The sequence below is a fragment of the Barbus barbus genome (genome assembly GCF_936440315.1).
Source record: "Barbus barbus genome assembly, chromosome: 10".
In the NCBI taxonomy this organism is placed as follows: Eukaryota; Metazoa; Chordata; class Actinopteri; order Cypriniformes; family Cyprinidae; genus Barbus; species Barbus barbus.
The window spans coordinates 27,282,741-27,306,797 of NC_136738.1; the positions used below are offsets into that span (position 1 = coordinate 27,282,741).

At 36.9% G+C, this 24,057-nt stretch overlaps 1 protein-coding gene across 2 annotated transcripts in view; it reads right to left on the reverse strand.

Moving 5' to 3' along the window:
* Positions 1 to 24,057, reverse strand: part of znf385b (zinc finger protein 385B) — a 124,517-nt gene that overhangs the window by 7,795 nt on the left and 92,665 nt on the right. For both annotated transcript variants that reach the window (XM_079426937.1, XM_079426936.1), the window contains 2 exons: positions 13,855 to 13,965; positions 495 to 669 (listed from right to left, as the gene is read on the reverse strand). In XM_079426937.1, the coding sequence (XP_079283063.1) occupies positions 495 to 669; positions 13,855 to 13,965 (286 nt within the window). The remainder of the gene's footprint in view (positions 1 to 494; positions 670 to 13,854; positions 13,966 to 24,057) is intronic.

Genomic DNA, 24,057 nt, shown 5'->3' on the forward strand with positions numbered 1-24,057 from the left:
CAGGGAGAAAGGAAAAAAAAGAAAATAACAGCATCCCAGCATGCATCCAACCGCCTGCTCCAATTCTGTATGCGCTTTCCGTAATTAAACATTTAAAAGTAACAAAAACAGACAAAAAGATTATGTGCGGGAAACTCAATATGCAGGTAATGATGAAACAAGCAAACAGCGCTGCGGGAAAAGTGATCTGTTGTTAGCATGATAAAGCATATGGCTGATTACAGCCGCAGAAGGGCTGCACCTTACCTCGCACACGAGCAACGAGCATGTTTTTGAGCTCGACTGATGCCCCCGGTCATCCTAAATGGGCTTTTACGAGGAAAAATACAACTACATACAGTACACACAAACACAAGCACATAGATGGAGCAAAAACAGGGGTCAGGGTTAGAGCGGCAGGAAGAAAAGCATGGGAGTAAACACACAGAGAGGGTTGGAGTGGAGAAAGAGGACAGGACAGGTGATGTGGAGCAAGAACAAAAGGAGCTATTAACCTGGTTGATCAGAGCAGCTGGCAGTGACTGCAGTGCAGGAGGAAGTGGTGGTGGTGGTGATTGTCTTAGCGCCGCTGTCCTGGGCGGCTGCACTTTTCTGCTTATTTTTCGTGGACTCCTGTGCTTTGAGCTTCTTGGCATGTTTACTGCCTTTGTAGTGCGCCTCGGCTTGGCTCTACAAAGGAGAACAAATGAACCATCCAATCAGGCTCATTTCTCACACTAGCATCTACCATCATGGACTGCAATCACACACACATACATATCTCAAACGTGCTTTCAATAGCAGGCACTGTTCCAATCAAGGTAACGACGAGATTGAGATGAACGAATTTTCCAGAGCCTAAGAAATAGAGCCGGATACTGTTTGTTTGGAGGGAATTGATTGTCAATGGAGAAAACTAAATAGGCGTCGATAGCGGCACTCATTGAGGCCGTTAATGGAGAGTTTACTCATATCTTTAGTTCAACTTCCAAGTGAAGATTTAAAGGGAAAATGACTACTTCAAACTTAAGAGTGAGATGGAGCGGGAGAGAGAGAGAGAGTTTATGAGGGATTAGGATCCTTTGAATATCTGACTGCTAAGAATTAGGAGCTCAATTTCTCATTTTTATGACATCAAAAGTGACAAAATCCCAAAAGACCTGCAGATGGATTTTCTCGCCAGACGCTGATATTCTGTCACGTTCACTAACTGCAAGTTTAAGGGATTTCTGACAGTGCTGGGAAAAGCCAGACAGCACCGCTCATGGATGTTGTTACTGCAGATTATTCAAAGTTTGGGGTATTCTAGGTGTTTAAATAGCAATTACAGGAACGTCACTGCTTTGTGTTAATTATTGTCCTTCAGTAATGAAATACAAACATTTATAATGAAAATCCTATCGCTTTAAATCACAGAAGAAAGTTCTCTGGTAAGGGCCGTTCACACTGACAGAGACTGTTCTCAGAACAACAATGAATATGAAATATAAATAATTAAGTATATATATATACACTTAATGTTTATTAGAAATATATCTCAATATAACAATAAAATATGCGTTAAAATATTCTGAAATAAATAATATATGTGACCCTGGACCACAAAACCAGTCTTAAGTCGCTGGGATATATTTGTAGCAACAGCCAAAAATACACTGTATGGGTCAAAATTATCAATTTTTCTTTTATGCCAAAAATCATTAGGATATGAAGTAAAGATCATGTTCCATGAAGATATTTTGTTAAATTTCTTACCGTAAATATATCAAAACTTCATTTTTGATTAGTAATATGCATTGCTATGAACTTTATTTGGACAACTTTAAAAGGCGATTTTCTCAATATTTAGATTTTTTTGCACCCTCAGATTCCAGATTTTCAAATAGTTGTATCTCAGCCAAATATTGTCCAATCCTAACAAACCATACATCAATGGAAAGCTTAGTTATTCAGCTTTCATATAATGGATACATCTCAATTTCAAAAAATTTACACTTATGACTGCTTTTGTGGCCCGGGGTCAGATATAATCATTATTTCATAATTATGGTTTTTAAGTTAGCCAATGAAATGCATTTATATATGTATTGTGCTGACAGTCTGTTCAATCGCTGTCAGTCTGAACACACCATTATTCAACCTATATTTGGGGGACTGAATATAGGTTGATTTAATAACTCAGTGATTTCAGAACAGTATTGGATGTGCCTCTATTGAAAGAAACATATTAACTTCACTAGTTAATACATATATACATTTGATCAAAACAAACACACAAACAGACAGACAAAAGAATCTCTAACAAAGGATGCCGCTAACAGCATGTCGCAAAGGTGCTGTGATTAAAGAGGGGTCAAGTTTATTTTCTTTCTCTTTTCTGTCGTAAACACAATATGGCTGCAGTTCACTTGTGATCTTGTGAATGTGTGTTGAACCATCTGAGCCAGAGCTGGAAAAACATGAATTATGATAAGATAGAAGAAAGAGAGAGACAGACCAAGCGAAAATGAGGTGCGTAATGTCTGTCACACCAACAGCACAGATTGCTTGTTCAAGTGACAGGCATGAGAGTCATAATGACACACGGGACGCTGCTGCAGACGGTGACAGGAGAGAATGATGTGACGACCCGGGGTGTTTTGTCTTCTCTGCACTGTGCAAATGTTAGCAGCTCCTGTGACCTGGATTAAGTGCACTTGACATTTATAAATTGACTTTCTTCCCAGCTAAGTGTGTGCGTCCATTTTAATATTAACAAAACATCCACACTCCCACTGTCTTTATAACATCAAGTGTCTTCCAGCTTAGTTCTACCAATCACAGGGCCTCATTCATGGAACACGAGCAGCACAAATTTCTCTGACTCTAACTAAGAATGGGTGTACCAACCTCTTTATGTTTCAAAGATGCATCAGAAATGAAAATTCTGTCATAATTTGCTCACCCTCATGTCGTTCCAAACCTGTATGCATTCCTTTCTTCTGTAAAACACAAAAGATGATATTCTGAAGAATGCTGGGGTCCAAACAACATAGGAAATAAAACACACAGGCATTTTTCAAAATATATTTTTTGTGTTCCACCGAAAAAGAAAAAAGAAATAAATGTAAAACTCCAGTTGTTAAAAGTTTGGAACTGACATTTAGAATTGAGCTCCATTGATTTGAGAAAAAAAAACAACAACCTGGAATTGGAATCAAATTTGATAAAAAAAAATAAAATAAATTTGAACAGACTTTCCATTCAAAAGTTTGGTGTTTGTTTGTTTGTTATTTTTAATAATTACGTTTTTGAAGGAAGTCTCTTATGCTCAACAAGTCTGGATTTATTTAAGCAAAAAAGCTAAAACATTAATATTGTGTAATACTATACTATATGTAATAAAAACAGTTTTCCATCATATGTATTTTTGAAATGTAACTTATCCCTGTAAGTTAAGCTGATTTTGGTGTTCAAGAATCATTTCTTATTATCAATGTTAAATATAGTTGTTCTGCTTAATATTTATGTGGAAATCATAATACATTTAGAAATACAAATAGAAATCTTCTGTGATGTATTTATAAATGTATAAATTTAAAATCATTACAAATGTATTTACTGTCACTTTTAATCTATTTAATGCATCCTTGCCGAATATTAGTGTTATAATAATTTATTTTAAAGTATTATTATTTTTTATTTTACAGCCCCCAAACTTTTGAATGGAAGTGTACACAGAGATTATCACAATTAATAAAAATTAAGCATTAATGTTTTGCCAGATAACTTTGATACAAATTCATTGTTTGTTTTGTATGAAATTTATCTTCTTACACAGAAACTGATTCTGATCGTGTTTCATGAACATGGCCCAATGAGCGTATACGACATCCTCAGTGAATAGTCAGACACATACACTCTTTATTAACAGCTATGTTGCAAAAATGTCTTTACAACAAGAGCAGGACACGAATGAGCAAACAAAAAAGGCTTGCATATGCAATAAGGATCAGTAAAGCCTTTCTGCTGATATTTGCAAATTTGAGCTGCCAGCAATATCAGTGCATTACCCTACAGCTGTCTGAGTATCCTCCTGTTCAGCGCTCATGTACTGTACAAGAAACCTGTCAAAGACATGCACACCTACACAATGTAACAGCTTGTTGTATGAAAGTACACAGTTGATCTTGTATCTTGTAGGGAGTCTATTTTCTCATGCATGCATGCTTTGTCTTTGTGGTTTTCACAGGCTGGCTGATGCAATAAACAGATTGGCCTCAGATGGGGCATCACTGTCAGAAATGTATTTGCTTTTCTATTTCTCACAGGTTTTCTTTTTTTGTGTTATGCTCTGATCCCACTTCAATATGTCTCATAAAAGTGTCTCGTATACTTTTTCGTATGTTAAAATACAGGACAGACTAGTGTGTAGAAATTCCTATAAGAAAGGCATCTGCAACACTTCAAACAAAGCTTCATTTGTAGTAGGACTGTTTTTCCAAACAACTGCAGATGGGTGTATAGTCCGGTTTTATGAAATAGTTTACTGCTGCTGTTGGTCAACTTTTAAACATATAGGTGCTTGTAGTTGTGCATGCAACAAATTTGGTCTTGCCCTGACAATTTCAAATGATTCAGCCAATTACGCAGTACAAGTATTATTAGTGCCAAATGCTGTTGTTTTTCCGAGGCTACAGGTCCCTGCCACAAAACCTCTAATCGCAAACTCCTCAATGCATGAAGTCATACAGTAATTATGACAAACTCTTTCCCTTCACTTCAGCCTTTAAAATCATTTTAAGCACAATAACAACCTTAATTTGATGAAAAAAATGCCAAAAGTCTGATGAGCCAATTTCCACTCTTCAGTTCTTTATCTCAGAGCGCAGATAAAAGTGCTTTTGTCTAGCTTATAATATGCATTTTCATTAAGAAAACAACAACATCTTACAGCTCAATACATCAGAAGACTTTTAGCAGAACATGCCTTTATCTGAACCCCCACCGGTAATCCATCTTCCAAATAACTACTTTTAAAAAGACTAAATAATTAGCTGTGTTTCTATAGGAATGGGAATTGCAAGTACTTGAACGACTCCATTATTGATTCGTTTAGTCATTTTAAAGAAACAGAAGAGAATGGTCAAAGCAATGCAAATACATTTACATATAATGCATGTGGCATCTAGAGAAAATGTCAGTAGGAAAGCTCAGACATTTGAAGGATTTTACCCTAGTGCCGGTATTAATGGAACTGATCCTCAATCTTACACAAAGTTCACAAGAATTTCTGCAGATCTCAATGCAGTGAAACATTCCTATTCCCAGCTTTTTTCTGATCTCCTCACATGTAAGCTCTGCACACACCTGGTATTAAGATCTGTCTCTGTGATTCAATCACGAGCAGTCATCTGAGAAATATCGCTGTGTACAACTGTTAGCATGGTTTTAAATTGAGGTTTTGAAGGTGGAAAAACCTATAATCTGGCAGGCATTCTGAGGGCTTAGACAAGATATAATAACTAGTGTTGGGCAACGATTAATTGCGATTAATCACATCCAAAACAAACGTTTTTGTTTATATAATGTGTGTGTGTGTGTGTACCGTGTATATTTATTATGTATATAAGACACACACGTTCAGTGTATATTTTGAAAAAGATTACATTTATATAATTTATATTATATATAAATATATTAATATATAAACATAACATTTTTCTTAAATACAGTGCCCTCCAAAAGTTTTGGAACAGCACAGACAAAATTGGAGTCAAGACATTTACAAATATGATTAAAAGATGAATATGAGACAAAACTACAGAATGTCACATTTTATTATTAGCCGTTTCAACACATACATATTTTACCAGCTAATAAGTTCAGCGCTTTTAGAGTTTCATCCCTCTATCTGATGTGAGCATAAGTATTGGAGCAGTTGCCTCACAGGTCTTTCTAAGTGATCAGCTGTGTCCTGTTGCATTAATTCTTCAGATATTAAAAGCAGGGAATGTGTCGTATCAGTTATATCCATTACTTCTGTATTCTGAATCTTGCATTCGATGATGACACACACAAACGCACACATTTATACATTTTGCTCTTATGCAAATGTATTCAAAGTATACATTTAATATTATAAAAAATACATGTGTGTAAGAAGAAAATGCATGTATGTCTAAAGAATATATGTATATGCAAGAGAAGAATATATGTATGTGTGAGAGAGTATAGTGGAAACAGAAGGCAGGTTAGGCGCAGACTCAGGCGTGTTGCCAGAGACTATTTCTATAAGCGTCTATGGATTTTTTTCCACTATTTGACATTTTAGGAAGTGAATAAAGTGGGAGGTGGGAGAATCAGGTTTGGGTCAGCGATATTTTTATATTATTTCCATTACTCAAGATTTGGACTCATTGCGGTTCATTTTTTTTTTTAGATAGTTTTGTTTGTTTTTTGTAGCAATATCTGGCAACACTGCATCTCCGGCATTTAAACTGACACGTGTCTACTACACCGGACGCAAGGGGCCCGGCATGATACAATATAGAACCTATTATAATTTTGCTGTCTACACTGCGCAACATGACAAATCCCCAACTGTAAAACTGATGCATCATTCTATTCATGACGTACTGACACAAAGTTCAAATGATTTGCAATAGTTGCTTTGTGGCATCCAGTGCAGACTACTAGACTGTTGCAGCGCGGCGCATCCGGTGTAGACACCGTGTGACAGAAATAAAAAATGCTCCATATACAGCGCTGGAAGGTTATTCCTGACAGGACACCATTTGGTAACACAAACGTAGTGATCATCATGATATTACAAAGATGCATTGAAGACTGACACGAAGAGGAGAGAATAGCAGATAAAATACTGTACCAGAGAACAAATTCATTGTTTGAGATGCTCAAAATACTGGAAGAAAACCATAAATACTGAATTGGGGTGGGGGTTATTATGAATGTATTTCTGAGGAGAACTGTCTTCAGAAAAGTTTTGATGGCATATTCTTTTCCTCTTACCTCTGTAAAATTCATACAGTATTAAATGAGTGTTTATAAGCGCGGAGCTGTGTACAGCAGTAGAAACACTATATTGCTATTGCTGTTCAATAAGCGCCATCTGCTGTCATAAAGTGAATTTGTCTTTTCATCAGAATCAGAAAGAGCTTTATTGTCAAGTGTTTACACACACACACACACACACACACACACACAAGGAATTTGTCGTGGTGTCAGGAACTTCAGTACAGAAAGTACAGACAGTGCAAACATACATATAATTAAGGTAATAAAACACTAATAATAAAGAGTAATAATAAAATATTTATTCAGCTCGTCTGATGTTTTAGTTTTGTGCAGTTGATTCATGTTGCAGATATTTTAGTTTGTTTGCTTAAGGTTAGTTTGACCAGTAACAGAGCAAAATAAATATTAATAACTGAAAATAAATAAATAAATAGGCAACGAGTATGGGAATCAGCCCATTTTAATGTGTCAAAATTTGACCGAAAAAAATAGAAGAATTGAGAAAATCGCCTTTAAAATTGTCAAAATTAAGTTCTTAGCAATGCATATTACTAATCAAAAATTAAGTTGATACATTTATGGTAAGAATTTACAAAATATCTTCATGGAACATGATCTTTACTTAATATCCTAATGATTTTTGTCATGAAATAAAAATCGATACTTTTGACCCATACAATGTATTTTTGGCTATTGCTACAAATATATCCCAGCGACTTAAGACTGGTTTTGTGGTCCAAGGTCACATATAAGATATACAATAATTAAAAATGTAATCCATTTCTGTGATGGCAAAGCTAAATCTTCAGTGTCACATGATACTTCAGAAATCACTCATATAATACAAATATGGGAAAACATTCAAATATGAAATACAAATAAATATACAGATTACAGTGCAAAGAAAGAGTGTGTTTAAATTTAGCAATGTCCTCCATCTTAATACCAGGTGTAAACAGGAAATTTGAGACTAGGATCTCCTTATGCTGCTGGGTAACGTGAGTCAAGCAACGACACAACAGTTCAACACAGACACGTGTTGCGGGGGTGTGGCGGCTGTAATGACACAGCATGTATAAGAGACCATAAAGCTTTAATGAGATGTGCTGGTTATCTGCCATATTGGCATGTTCTCACATAAGGGCTGTCGGTCTCTGGAGGGAAGCCACCACTTCACCTAATGTCACATCACAGCAGGACACACACCTTTAGATCAGGTAACTTCAAATGAAATGGCCAGGGCTTCTCTGTTACACGGAGCGCAAATGGAGATAAAACAGCTCATTTACAGGAGATAAGGGAAACCTAAGAGCGTACTCCAGCCATTATTCTCATTTCTTTAATGCAGTCTTCAAAAGAACACACAAACTTCAAAACACACACCTTGCAAAGGTGAAAAAAACACTCAGACAATATAATGTAACTGAAAAAAGACAAAGCTGCCAGGAAACAAAAGGTTTCGGTATAAACCGTTTCTGTGTATTTGTAAAAGGCAGTAGAGTGAAAAACTGAATATTCAGCGTCAATTTTCCCACAGAGTTTATTCAGGCCACATCTGCAAGAATTTATTTTAACAGCTAAACAGAGGGCCAAGATTTCTGAGTTAAAATATGAAATAAAAACACCATATCAAACCAAAAACAATTTATAGAATTGTCAGCTGCCTGCAGGCCCTGCCTGAAGTGTAATTATGGCATTAAAAAAAGATACATTCTAAAGAAAATGGGAGCATGTTTAGTTCGTGGAAAGCATATAAAATAAAATGCTGAACACATTAATGGTAAGGTCATTTATATGAGGCATTTCAGAGGCTGGAGTTGAACTATAAACTTGCACGGGGTCAGTAAATTGCGTAGCGGGTTTGAACAGTTAAAGACTGTAATTATACGCCTGGCAAAGTTTTAAAACATAATGGACATAAATGGCATTTAAGGTTTGGCTTTTACACACATCGATCTGAGCCATTAATTAGCGCTAATCTATAGTGATTTGGGGAACATGTAATGCGTGTGAGTGTGTCTATTTGCACACATTAGCCCAACAGCAGTGGTGATACCCACCACCAAGTCACATTCGTGATGCCTGATGATGTGGAGTTAAAATACTTAGTGTGACAGCAGCTACACAACCATTTAAAAGTCCCTCATGCTCACCAAGGATAACAGTAAAATTTTATTACAGTTTCAATACCGGGTTTCTATTTGAATATATTTTAAAATGTAATTTATTCCTGTGTTGCAAAGCTGAATTTTCAGCATCCATTACTCAAGTCTTCAGTGTCACATGACCCTTCAGAATCATTCTAATATGCTGATTTGGTGCTCAAGAAACATTTCTTATTATGATTAATATCGTTGTGCAACTTAATGTTTTTTTTTTTTGTGGAAACCATGATATGTTTTAAATTTCAGGATTTTTTGATGAATAGAAAGCTTGGATGCAATGATTTTACATTTAAATTTGAATTAAAAATTATACATTGGCACCAAACATTTGGCAACCACCTAGAACATTCTAGCAACTACAAAGCAACAACCTGGCAACTGCCTAGAATGCGCTAGAAATGACAAAGTAACAGTCTAGCAACTACTCAAATGTTTTGCACAAGCATGCACTACGCACATTTTATTTAAAAAAAAAAGTTATTTGATTACATAGATTACATGTAATCAAATTAGATTACATGAATAGATTACACAAGTTATTTGCAGAAATAATAGCAGAAATGTCCAACTAAAAGCATACTGTTTTTTTTAATATGCATAATATAGCAACATTCTAATATGCTAAATTATGTAAAGAACTACATAAATATGATTTTATATATATAAAAAAAAAAATCTATGTACCAGACAGTGTTTTTAAGGTCCAAACTAATCAGAATATCATTGTTATTTTACACCACTATGGGAATATTTCACAGAACGAGCAGGGAGGAATATCACACCCTATTTATCTCATCTGTTTATGGTGCATTTTCACCTAAAATGCCCATTAGACACTTCACAGCATCACACTTGGACTCATTATGGAAACAAAAGCACTGAGTGGAACTACTGCTTCCCTCAAAACTTTATTAGAGCTTGGCCGAGGATGTGCTCAACCTCTGGTTACACAATGTTTTTCCCCTCTGGCAACAGGATTGGATGACACAGTGAGTCCAGAGCGTGCACTAAATATGGGATTAAATTACATCGCAGGACTGTGGCAAAACGAAGAGGCGTTTGAGCTTTAATAAAACCATGGATAAAGTTTGTAGCTTCCGAGGGTGATGGCTAATCTACATGAGCAAGCTGTGAGACCGATCCGAGCCAGTTTGCCTGTGTATAACATGTGCAAATCTCTGTTCCCCCGGAACATAAAATGGTAACAGCACAGCGCTCGACAAACACGGCATCTTCAGGCCCGCGGAGAACGATGGTAAACACGGGACGCAGGCTGATTCGTCTTGACATGCCAACCAGAGCATCACATCCACTTAAGCAAGATGTGCTTTGGACTGGGCCTGCAGATGAGCATCTCCAGGGAGCACGGAGAGCAGGAGAGACAGCTCTATCGGTGGAGATCACAACGTGGCAACACATGCACCCAGAATTAGCATCAAAGAGCTCGGCAGTCTGGGGAACATCCGTTGACACTTCTGTTCGCCCCGCGCTAGCTCAGATACGCCCCTTAATCTTTAAAGCATTGTTCAAATGGGAGATTGCAAGAGGAAACTGTTTTAAATTATCTCAAGAAGGGCAGTCATTTCACTTTCTGCTTTATTGTGCTTGTTTGGAGTGAGAGAGGGAGAGAGAGAGGGGGGGGGGGCGATAACAGGAAGCTGAGACAAGTTAATCTCTAGCAGTCGCTTCAATTCAGAAGCACGTTGGCTGTGTTGGAAAACGTCGGTTTCAAACTCTATAGCAATCAAGCAATTATGCACCGCAGGAGGGAACAAGAGGCCGGCTGGGACACCCAGCAGCCGCCCCACTGAGACAACAGGACCACGTCTGTCTTTGCTCAGAAGTCCAAAGGGGTTCCCCGGGTTCCTGAGCTGCATTCCTGCCTGTTTGTCATGATAAAGATGAAAAAGACCTGGAGGAGACAAAACAGATGCACAATGGTGCTCCTGCGTCTGTTTTCCACTCGGAGAGAAACCTTTTCTCAATTACCACTCGCAGTGGGAGCCCTCTGTCAGCCAGGGCTTATTGCCACCCTGTGCCATTCATCTTAAATTAAATGGCTTAATCAATGCCAAGACAGAGTGGAACAACATGGCAGTACAGTAAGTAATTACCCCTCTCCCATAGAGAACAACACAACACAAGCCTCTGCCAGCAAACTCTGTGTAGAACCCCACACCAGTATGCGCACTCATAAACACAACGGTACTGTTTAGTGCAACCTCTGGGATTTTACTGGTCTGCCAGTGAGTAAACAATGCCACATTTTATTTGGGACATTATGCATGAAAATCTATTATAGATTACAAAAAGTGAGAAAAATCATAAACAGCAGCTGAGTGATGTCTAAATTGATGTTAGTTGGACTATATATACACACACACACACACACACACACACACACACACACACACACATCCATACTTATACACACGTATACATTATTCATACAGTATATACAGTGGTGGCTAAAATTATTAGAACACTAGTATATTGACCAGCTAAAAAATTGGGCTAAGTCAGTTATTTCTATCTTTTGCTATAGTGTGTCAGTAGGAAATATCAGTTTACATTTCCAAACATTAATTTTGCCATTAATTGTAATAATCCAGTGAGATCTTTGTTTGCACAAGGAGTCTGACAACAGCCAGTACTTCACACAGAGATCTGATCTCGTCATCATCCAGTCTGTCTGGAATGAAAAGGAGGTAGAGATTTTTCACATTTGGCTCCCAAACTCTGGAATAGCCTTCCTGATAACATTCGGGGTTCAGACACACTCTCTCTGTTTAAATCTAGATTAAAGACGCATCTCTTTAGCCAAGCATTCACATAATGCATTTTATAATCTTGTACCGCAGTTATATCTGATCAAATGTACATTATTATTATTCTTTAGCTTGGGTTGAACAAATCATTTTTGCTAAGATGGAACAGCAGCTACGCTATTTATGTCTCTATTTGTTTCTCCGTTTCTGCCACGGGATTCACATCCCATGGTAACTAGGAATTACAGAAGCTTCAGTCTGGATCCAGCCCTTAAATGATCTGAGATGACCGAACACCTGAGAAAAGATAATGCCAACCCCTCAGAGTACCTCAGAGGATGCCAACGCTCAGACAACATACAGAATTACCAAATTTTGCCATAACGTTAAATATATTAAGGTTCTGCAATATATAAATATATTGTGGAATCTTAATTTCCTGTAGAGCTGCTTTGCAACGATTTGTATCGTTAAAAAGCGCTATACAAAAAACAAGAAACAGAGCAAACTGAGACAGACTAAATCCAGAAGAACTGTGGCAACATCCCGAAGATGCTTCAAGAAACCTCCCTGCAAAGCTACAGTACTGTTAAAAGTTTAAGACACTTGTGTAAAACTGTATATGAACTGATATTTCCCACAGACACACTACAGCAAAAGATAGAAAAAACTGACTTAAAAACATTAAGATGGTGAAAAATACTAGTGTTCTAATAATTTTGTGCCACCACTATGTGTATATACACATACACACTTCTCTCTCTCTCTCTCTACCAATATAAATAAATAAATAAAGTGGTTTTAGACTGAATTGTGAATCATTTTGATGATTCATCAAAAATAATCTCTTCAAATGAGTCCTTCATTGAAATAAATAACTCACGAAACTGACTACAATGTTGCTGTAATGTGTAACCAGCAATGGCAAGGCAAATTAAAGATGAGTTACGATCTATTGATGTCTTCTTTCTCACAGTCTTTCACCTTCACATTCAATTTAAACTGCAAGCTCACAACCAGGGTTTTGAAAAATTCAGAATGAAGAGAATTCACTTCACCCACAGGAAGTGGAACCGGAATAACATTCAACAAATCTTCAAGGCTCAATGGTTTTCAAATCTTTAAAACAAGGCTTTGTCAAACAATCATACAATTTTAATGAACTGCTTTGAATTTCAATTGATCAATTCAATTCAATTGCTTTTTCATGAGCCAGGAATCAAGCACAGTTAATAAAACGAAACATTGTGAAAATAATTTAGATTTTCACAACATTTCATTTTTTTACTAAAAATGAAATGGTTCTGAATAAGAAATGATCATTGATTCCCAACTGTATGTAAAAACATAGGCTTCGTATATTCAACTAACAACACCAAAAATGTATTTAAGGCATACTGTGGTTTATGTGCTGAATTGCTGTGTGTATTATGGACTCAATGACTTAGGGTGCAATCAACTCAGGTAAAGGAAGAGAATGAGAGAGCACTGAAAAGAGCAAACATAACAATTGATTTAATGAAACCATTCAAATGATCCAGCATGCATCTTGTCGAAAATGGCTGAGAAGTGTTCATTAAAAGCTGGCTGAGGGAACTGGCAGCATCACGTCTGCTAAAATCACCATACATTAGCGCACTTACCTTGTTTTGTATGATTAATGAAGAGCGTTGCCGCTTGCACCCTAAACGGCTGTACTGGGGCTAGTTTTAATCAGCCATCAGCATGCAGAGCGAAACAGCACTATAACAGCCACTTTTACACAGGCAGAACTGGAATGGGCTAAGATCACTTCTCTTTCCACATTTAAGAGAAAAGGGTACACTGGTAGGAGACGCGGCACATGCACAAACCAAAGACAAACATTTACACGTACTCATATAAACACACGAATAACCAGAGAAAAGTTTGTTTTTTGTACTCACATCTGAATTAAAGCGGAGCTGACAGATATTGCAAGAAATAACTTGCTTTTTCTTGGGAGGAATGGAGACTCCGAATGTGTGGTTGATTACTGCTTTCTGGACCGGGTCCATCTGGAAGACAAAGAGCAGAGGAAAACTTGAGGGTGCTTTCACACTAGAGATTCTGGCGTGGACCAGAGTCTGTTTGTTGTCAGAGTTTGAATCATTTGGCTGATGTGAAAGGGGTTCTCTGAAGTGAGGGTGCACTAAAAAATGTTCAGTTCACAATGGGTATAAAGGTAATATGTGACCCTGGACCACAAAACCAGTCTTAAGTCGCTGGGGTATATTTGTAGCAATAGCCAAAAATACATTGTTTGGGTCAAAATTATTAATTTTTATTTTATGCCAAAAATCATTAGGACATTAAGTAAAGATCTTGTTCCATGAAGATATTTTGTAAATTTCCTACTGTAAATATAATCAAAACTTAATTTTTGATTAGTAATATGGATTGCTACGACAACTTTAAAGGCGATTTTCTCAATATTTTGAATTTTTTGCACCCTCAGATTCCAGATTTTCAAATAGTTGCATCTCGGCCAAATATTGTCCAATCCTAACAAACCATACATCAATGGAAAGCTTATTTACAAATCTCAATTTTGAAAAATTGACACCGGTTTTGAGGATGTGAACTGCTAAACTAATTTAACTGATGTTAACAGAGTCTAGTCATATTTTTTTGTTGTTGCAAACTGGCTTTGAGATTCCATCTCTGCTCAACAGCTGCTTCTATTGCAATACATCGTCAGGATGCAAGGTTTGGTGGTAAATTCAAAGCGACAAAAACATGAATAAAACAGTAAAGCTGGCATCTTCATGTCCTGACTCATTATCTAGTTGCAGTGGTACACAGCTGCTGCTAGTACTCACAATGCAGTCGCATTGATGAATGCACCAAAAAGTATAATTGAAAAGTATGAAATCAGCATTAGAAAAGAGAATCAGAAACGGGGCAGTCTCCACGACCCTGAACGCTAGGTGGAAATAAGAGCAATAAGGATCCCAAGCTACAGGCAAGACAGCGGTTTAATGGTGAGAATCAATGGCAGCCTTGCTGGTCTCCTGGGCTCTACCTGATAGAAATAGATGCTCTGATTACTGAACCAAGGTGGATGAAGACAGGAAAGCAAAGTGATCTCTGCCACATCAGAACAGGAGAGCATCCAAGCACCTCTGTGGACTTGATCACTTGCAGCTTCTGAAGTTCTGCCAGCTAGTTATCCTTCATTCAAGCAAATAAAATGAAATTCAAGCAAACAAAAGCCTTTTATAAACCTTTACAAATATGCCCTCATTTTCTCCAATTAAATTCTGATTGCTCGTAATGTGACAGCAAAATGACACAACAAATACACTTTATTACTGCGATCCAGGAATAGCTCAGCGTAGGCTTAGGTTTAACATTCACAGGCATGTTTTAAAATCAAATGAATATTTTCATAAACGGTGAAAAAGCCAGTTCAGAACACTTGTTCTTTTTATATAAATCATTATTTGTCCTCTGTCTTTGAACATTAAATAAAAACATTAAAAAAGACTTTTTTTGATGATTTGAAAAATTAATTGCTTTTTACACGTTTAAAAGCAAACATCTGGTTTGTGCCAGAGTGAATGTGTCAATCAAAAACGGCTTAAAACAAGGCATAAAGGGACAGTTCACCCCAAAAAACTCATATTTGAATAATCTTCACTCATCTCATTTCCATAGTTCATAGCGACCACAACTGACGTGTGTGTGTGTGTGTGTGTGTATGCATGCATTATATATAAATATAAAACCATCAGATTTGTGTGCTATTTTCCCTCCAGCAAGGCTCTAAAATTTCATTTAATAACATTTAAATTACAAAAAAAATACAAAAAAAAAAAAATTACATGTGTATATGTATATTTATTTTTGTGGAAAACATGATACTTTTTCACAACAGCATTTATTTTATACAGAAATATATTTTGTAACATTGTAAATTAATTTACTGCCAATTATTCTGACCCCAGACTTTTTAACAGTATTGTAAATAAAATGAGAAAGAGACTTCAGAGCTGGAGTTTCATTGAATAACAACTAACAACTGTAACAGCAAGTAGTGTCCCTGTTCATTTATATTTATAGATCAAATAATTTACACAAAAATATGCCACAAACATGTAATGCTTAAATTACATACAATTACAGCAGCAATAATGATAACTAGTCAGTAGTTTCTAACTGTGGTAGGGACATGTTTCCGTTCATATGGTGTCCCAAATCTATGCTCATGGATCTGAGAATTTAATGAGACAAGAAAATAAACGGACAAAATTTAACAAGCTCTAAAATATGTGCTGTGCAGCGTCCAACAGGATTATGCAGTGTTTCACTACTTCTCGAAGCCGTGCATGAAACCCTGGCACGAGAGAGCTGACTTCTGAGTTTGCCTCCAAGTCATTTAACCATTTCACACACTCGCTACAGCCGTCTCTCCAAGCAGGAAAGCATTTCACAGCTCACTTAATAGACAGACAGAAAAAGCCCAGCATATTTAACTTCAGACACAATCCTGGCATATTTTACCTGGAGCAAACGGAGAGTGTCCATAGCGTACTTTTGTGTGGAATCACAAGCGAAAGTGAGACCAGTGGAGACAGAGACGGACAGAGACGTGGTGTGGCGCGCGCTCCAGTAGGGATGCAGTGGAGGGCTGTTCTCACAGCAACACCTCTCTCTCTCGCTCTCTCTCTCCGTCTCTCAAACACACACACACACACACACACACACACACGCGCGCGCTCGCTGTCACCCTGCCTGCCTGCTGATCCTCGCATCTCAGGCTGATTAGCTCTGAATAACTGATGAGCTTGGGTAAACAGGAGTCAATTCTACACAGCGAATTCTGTTCACTCCTGATAACAGTTTGTATGAACTCGGTCCATTAAGTATTTACGACAGTTACCCTTCGAGCCGGATGGATTACACCCAAAGTCTTGACTTTATTTAACTAAAATATTTAAAATTCCCCATTAACCAGCTAGATGTTTAGTTTAATGACGTCCCAAGCTCCGTTCACAGTGACAGCAATTAAATCACTGAAAATCAGCAAGTCCCTGCGCTGTTGGTTCCTAGCATAGTAACCAATTTCTTCATTAGGATAGTAACCAATTTCTTCATTTCTTTTGTGAATTTTGAGTGAATAATACTTTTTTCTTTTCATGAAGAAAATCTAAGTACTATATATATAGTAACACACATACATAGTAAATTTAGTATTTTTTCCTTTTAAGAAAGTTTATGCACCGCTATCATTATATATATATATTATATATATATATTATATTATATATATAGCTGTAAGCGCCAATCATCATAATTAAAACAACTTTTGAAATATTTTACTTTACACGTAATGAATCTAGAATATTTGAAAGTTCCACTTATTGAAAAGTTACAATAAAAAAAAAAAAAAACTTTTTTACGGTATTCTAATTTTTTGAGATTGCACCTGTGTGTGTGTGTATATCTAAGTACTATATATATATATATATATATATATATATATATATATAGTACTTAGATATACACACACACACAGGTGCAATCTCAAAAAATGTGTGTGTGTATATCTAAGTACTATATATATATATATATATATATATATATATATATATATATATATATATATATATATATATATATATATATATATATATATATATAGTACTTAGATATACACACACACACAGGTGCAATCTCAAAAAATTAGAATACCGTAAAAAAGTTTTTTTTTTTTTTTATTGTAACTTTTCAATAAGTGGAACTTTCAAATATTCTAGATTCATTACGTGTAAAGTAAAATATTTCAAAAGTTGTTTTAATTATGATGATTGGCGCTTACAGCTCATGAAAGTAAAACATCTAGCATCTCAAAATATTAGAATATTTACTTTTGAGTTTCATTAAATGACCATCCCTACAGTATAAATTCAGGGTATCTCTTGTTCTTTGACACGACAATATTGGGGAAGACTGCTGACTTGGCAATGGTCCAGGAGACAATCATTGACGCCCTCCACAAAGAAGGTAAGTCACAGAGGGTCATTACTGAAAGGGGTGGCTGTTCACACAGTGCTGTATCAAAGCATATTAAATGCACTAAGTTGACTATAATGAATAAATTGGGTAGTTAAAGATGCCTTGCAAAAGGAATGTCCGCAAGCTTGCGAATACTGTCAAGCAAAGCCAATTCAAACACTTGTGAGAGCTACACAAGGAGTGGACTGAAGCTGGAGTCAGAGCATCAAGAGACACCACGCTCAGACGTCTTCAGGAAAAGGGCTACCAAGCCACTTATGGAACTGAAACAACATCAGAAGCAACGTCTTACCTGGGCTAAAGAGAAAAAGAACTGGACTGTTGCTCAGTGGTCCAAAATCCTCTTTTCAGATAAAAGTAAATTTTCCATTTCGTTTGGAAATCGAGGTCTGGAGTCCGGAGGAAGACTCGAGGCACAGAATCCAAGATGTATGAAGTCCAGTGTGAAGTTTCTGAAGTCAGTGATGATTTGTTGTGCTGTGACGTCTGCTGGTGTTGGTCCATTGTGTTTTATCAAGTCCAAAGTCAATGCAGTCGTCTACCAGGAGATTTTGGAGCACTTTATGTTCCATCTGCTGACAAGCTTTATGGAGATGCTGATTTCCTTTTCCATCAGGACTTTAGGACCTGCCCACAGTGCCAAAACCACTTCCAAGTGCTTTGCGGACCATGATATTACGGTGCTTGATTGGTCAGCCAACATGCCTGACCTGAACCCCATATGGAATTTAGGGGATATTTTCAAGAGAAAGATGAGAAACAGTCGATCCAACAATCCAGACGAGCTGAAGGCTCAATAGTGCCTCAGCAGTGCCACAGGCTGATCGCTTCCATGCCACACCTCACTGATGCTGGAGTTTGTGCTAAAGAAGCCCCAACCAAGTATTGAGTGCATATTAACATACTTTAAAGAATTTGAACTTTTCTGTTGGGCAAATCCTTTTTTTGATTGATCTTAGGAAATATTCTAATATTTTGAGATGCTGGATTTTTGACTTTCATAAGTAGTAAGCTCTAATCATCAAAATTAAAACCAAAAAAGCTTTCGAAATGTTTTACTTTACATGTAATGAATCTAGAATATATGAAAGTTTTTACATTCAACTATATACATACACTCACCTAAAGGATTATTAGGAACACCTGTTCAATTTCTCATTAATGCAATTATCTAATCAACCAATCACATGGCAGTTGCTTCAATGCATTTAGGGGTGTGGTCCTGGTCAAGACAAACTCCAAACTGAATGTCAGAATGGGAAAGAAAGGTGATTTAAGCAATTTTGAGCGTGGCATGGTTGTTGGTGCCAGACGGGCCGGTCTGAGTATTTCACAATCTGCTCAGTTACTGGGATTTTCACGCACAACCATTTCTAGGGTTTACAAAGAATGGCGTGAAAAGGGAAAAACATCCAGTATGCGGCAGTCCTGTGGGCGAAAATGCCTTGTTGATGCTAGAGGTCAGAGGAGAATGGACCGACTGATTCAAGCTGATAGAAGAGCAACTTTGACTGAAATAACCACTCGTTACAACCGAGGTATGCAGCAAAGCATTTGTGAAGCCACAACACGCACAACCTTGAGGCGGATGGGCTACAACAGCAGAAGACCCCACCGGGTACCACTCATCTCCACTACAAATAGGAAAAAGAGGCTACAATTTGCACGAGCTCACCAAAATTGGACTGTTGAAGACTGGAGAAATGTTGCCTGGTCTGATGAGTCTCGATTTCTGTTGAGACATTCAGATGGTAGAGTCAGAATTTGGCGTAAACAGAATGAGAACATGGATCCATCATGCCTTGTTACCACTGTGCAGGCTGGTGGTGGTGGTGTAATGGTGTGGGGGATGTTTTCTTGGCACACTTTAGGCCCCTTAGTGCCAATTGGACATCGTTTAAATGCCACGGCCTACCTGAGCATTGTTTCTGACCATGTCCATCCCTTTATGACCACCATGTACCCATACTCTGATGGCTACTTCCAGCAGGATAATGCACCATGTCACAAAGCTCGAATCCTTTCAAATTGGTTTCTTGAACATGACAACTAAAATGGCCCCCACAGTCACCAGATCTAAACCCAATAGAGCATCTTTGGGATGTGGTGGAACGGGAGCTTCGTGCCCTGGATGTGCATCCCACAAATCTCCATCAACTGCAAGATGCTATCCTATCAATATGGGCCAACATTTCTAAAGAATGCTTTCAGCACCTTGTTGAATCAATGCCACGTAGAATTAAGGCAGTTCTGAAGGCGAAAGGGGGTCAAACACAGTATTAGTATGGTGTTCCTAATAATCCTTTAGGTGAGTGTAAGTACAATTTAAAAAATAAAATCAAATAGAAATATATAAATAAAAAGTAAAAAACTCCATTATTACTGTTTTGACTGTATATTTGATTAAATAATGCACCCTTTGTAAGCATACAAGATTACTTTCAAAAACACACAAAAAGAACTGTACAATAAAAAAGATACATATAAAATACATTATACACATGCACACACACTTTTTGGAACATGTTATCCTGCAATAAAGATGCTAATTATGTCATCAATGACAGTTCACTTCTGTGAGTTGAGTCAGATTGCTATTGGACTAATTATGAGTTTTTCATTAAACCGGACCACCCATACCACCTTTTTAAAGCAGACTTGGTTGCATTTTGCTGATGCCATTTTATCCTTGGATAAGAGTGCTATCCTCTCTATTTGATTAGGGGACAGTAAAGTGGAGTAGCAGCCATCCATTCATGACCTCTGCAGGTCACTAATGTAGTTCCTCACCACTCGGCCAACTCTACAAAACCACAGCACAGAAAATGCCCCTACCATCCCCCAAACATCCTGTTTTTAAAGAATCCAAAGTCCATAGTTGCAGTCTGTCAGCTCTCTGACATGCTACCTGTTGTGCATGACGCTGAACAGCAGTAATCTGTAATTAAAATCTCGCTCTCCCACCACAACAAGCACAACAGCTATCAGTACAGGGAAGTTACAGGCTAAAGATATAATGACTGCGGGAGATGGAGGGGTCAGGAGAGAAGATACAGCTGGTGGGACTGTTGTTGTACTCTTTCTCGGCATGTGGCTGGAGCGCCCTGATGTGTATTAAAAATCTGCTGTACGGGATGCAGCTCAACCTGTGGTGCTGGAATAAATTCGACAGAAGGGAGAAACTGAAGATGGATGGGTTGCAATATCCTTATATGGCAAAATATGAGCTCATGAATATTAATTCGTTTGTACTGACATTGCTCAGAGATTACAAATCTGAAATGTCAACAATGTGATTTTAAATTAAATGGACAATCAGTTTTTAAATGTCAAACGTCAAAATATTGTGGAATCAGAAATAAGATTCAAAAGCATAAATTAATAAATGTAAATAAGTGATAAACCATCAGAACTGTAAATAGTACACCAAGGCCCTGTTTACACTAGTGCGTCTTTGTTTAAAAAGGCGTTTCAAGATGAAAATGACCCTTGTCTACACTGGCTTTTTTTAATGCATTTCAGAAACGATCTCCGCCTACACTAAACAACAGAAAACACGTCACATAACCATTTATGCAGGTACAACCATAGAAATGTATAGGTAGATACCACATTATTTAGATGGCGGACGCGTCTACGTGCTTAGTTTTCAAAAGTCTCCGTTTTGCTCCGTTTACACTGAAACGCAACCCCGGAGTTTTCAAAAATCGACGTTTTCAAGGGTCGAAAACAACGGAGTAGTGTAAAACGTCAGATGTAACCGTGGCAAAAGTTGTGCGTTTTAAAATGAAAAAGCACTAGTGTAAACGTAGCCTTAATGGCTATTGTAGTGCCCTATGAAATTCCTTTTCCCCCCAAATTCTGTGAATTCAGTTTGAATTTTTCTGGATTCTTTGTCAAATTTGTAATAAGATTTTAATAATAAAACAGTTGACCAAACAATCGAATTCATAAAACTTCAACAATTTCATAATTTATTACAATTTTAACAATTTTTCCCTCCAGAAATTCTGTACTGTTTGCTTAATTTTTTTTTAATTCTATGTTTATGATTTATTACAAATTCCTTAACAATAGTGGCACTCAAACAAGTGCACAAAACTTATGCATACTTACTATACAATGAATACTATTGTATACATTTGTTCTTTTCACTCAATTCACAAGATCACATAAACGTGACAATTTTATTTTATTATTTTATTATTTTATCTAAACCATTAAAAAAAACAAATTCAAATGTGAAGTTTACCCTCGTATGTTTGATCTGTCAAGATTCGGCACATCTTGCATCTGATTTTTTCACTTATTTATGTTTCTGTTCCAGTGTATTCTGACTCTTCACTCCATCTGCCTTTTTTTTTCTACCTCCCATACAAACACAGATGATGATGTCAGGCATTGTGGGCGGAGCTCCATCTCATGAGATTTACCTGTCAATCAGGCATTGTTAATCACATTAGCTTGAGTGGAAGTGAAGAGCTCTCACTGTCAAATTAATTTAAATTACACTTCCCTGGCATTCACCTCCATTCTGACATAATTAAAAATCTAACAAGTAAACAAACATGAAATTTGAAAAGTAATATCCAGAAAGAGTGCACTCATACAGATCACCTGCAATGTCAAGGAAGTAAAGAAATGAAAAAAAGCAGACTAATTGATTGATATAAACAAGCAAACCTCATTTAATTCTTCAATCTGTTGCCAAATCGTGACATTAGTCGAACGGAAAGAGAAAACAGCCCAAGAGGCAACAAGTTCATGGTAATGTCCACTTTGGCATTTCTCAGGGACAAGACTGACAATACAACAATCTTTCTTTTTTCTTTCTTTCTCTTCCATCATTCTTTCTCTGTCTGTCTCTGGACCTATTTACAAGCTCCCTCAATGATATCTGTAGCTCTGTAATAGCAAGAATATCTTGGAGTGAGTCGATAGCTGTGACCTTGACAAGGCCAGAGACCATCTCTGAAGCACAGAAAGCACAGCAGATGGATAATGTGGTGCTTCTCTTCATGGCTGAGAACACCTGGCCGAGCACAAACCGGCCTCAGTCTGTTGTGACTCTGGCAGCATTGATTTCAGTCAGAGAGACTTGACTATGCGGCCGATGTAATCACGCTGGGATCCCTGATCGCGCGCACTGCTCTCAAGCACATAAACACAATCACACTGATGACTAACTCCTCTTTATCCAATGCTGCCGCAACTGCCTCCACCGCAGAGATTTATTCAATATATTTCACAAATCATGAAACAAATTAGTCTGATTCCACTTACTGTTGTTATGATTTGTATTCATTAACGTCGGGAACTGAGAAATTGGTTATTCAGAACTGGTTTCAATCAGATTGGTTAACATTTCTCTCCTGCCAATGTGGAACAATAATAATAATAATAATAATAAAAAAAAAAAAAAATGCATGCAAGTGTACTATATTTCGCAGCCAGTTCTACAAAAAAAAAAAAAAAAAAAAAAAAAAAAAATGAGATGCAGAAAACTTTGTCATTACTATCCCAAATGAAATAAAGAAACAATAATAAGTGGCACTTCAAATTTGTTACCAATGTGTTTACTTTTTGTTTTTAATTAAATGAAATAAAATGTATTTAAATATATTTTATAACGTAATTCATTTCTGTGATGGCAAAGCTGAATTTTCAGCATCATTCCACCAGTCTTCAGTGTCACACGATTTTTCATAAATCATTCTAATATGTTTATTTGGTGCACAACATCATTTCCAAATTAATATCAAAGCAGAAAACAGATTAATATTTTGTGTGTAAACCAGAATACATATATTCTTAGGATTCTTTGAATAGGAAGTACAAAAGAACAGCATTTGTTGGAAATTATAATTGTATAAACAAATCTATATATTTATATAACATTAAATATTTTTGTAATTTTAAGTTTCCCTCTTGAAGAAAAGTATTAATTAATAAAAATGGTGCTTTTGAATCTTTAATGGAGCCATTAACAACCGAATCATTAAATTCTTCATGATTCTCATCCCTAGTGTGCAGCATATTGTTATCATCTGCAAGAGGCAGAATGTGTTTTTGGAGATATCGTGTTCAGT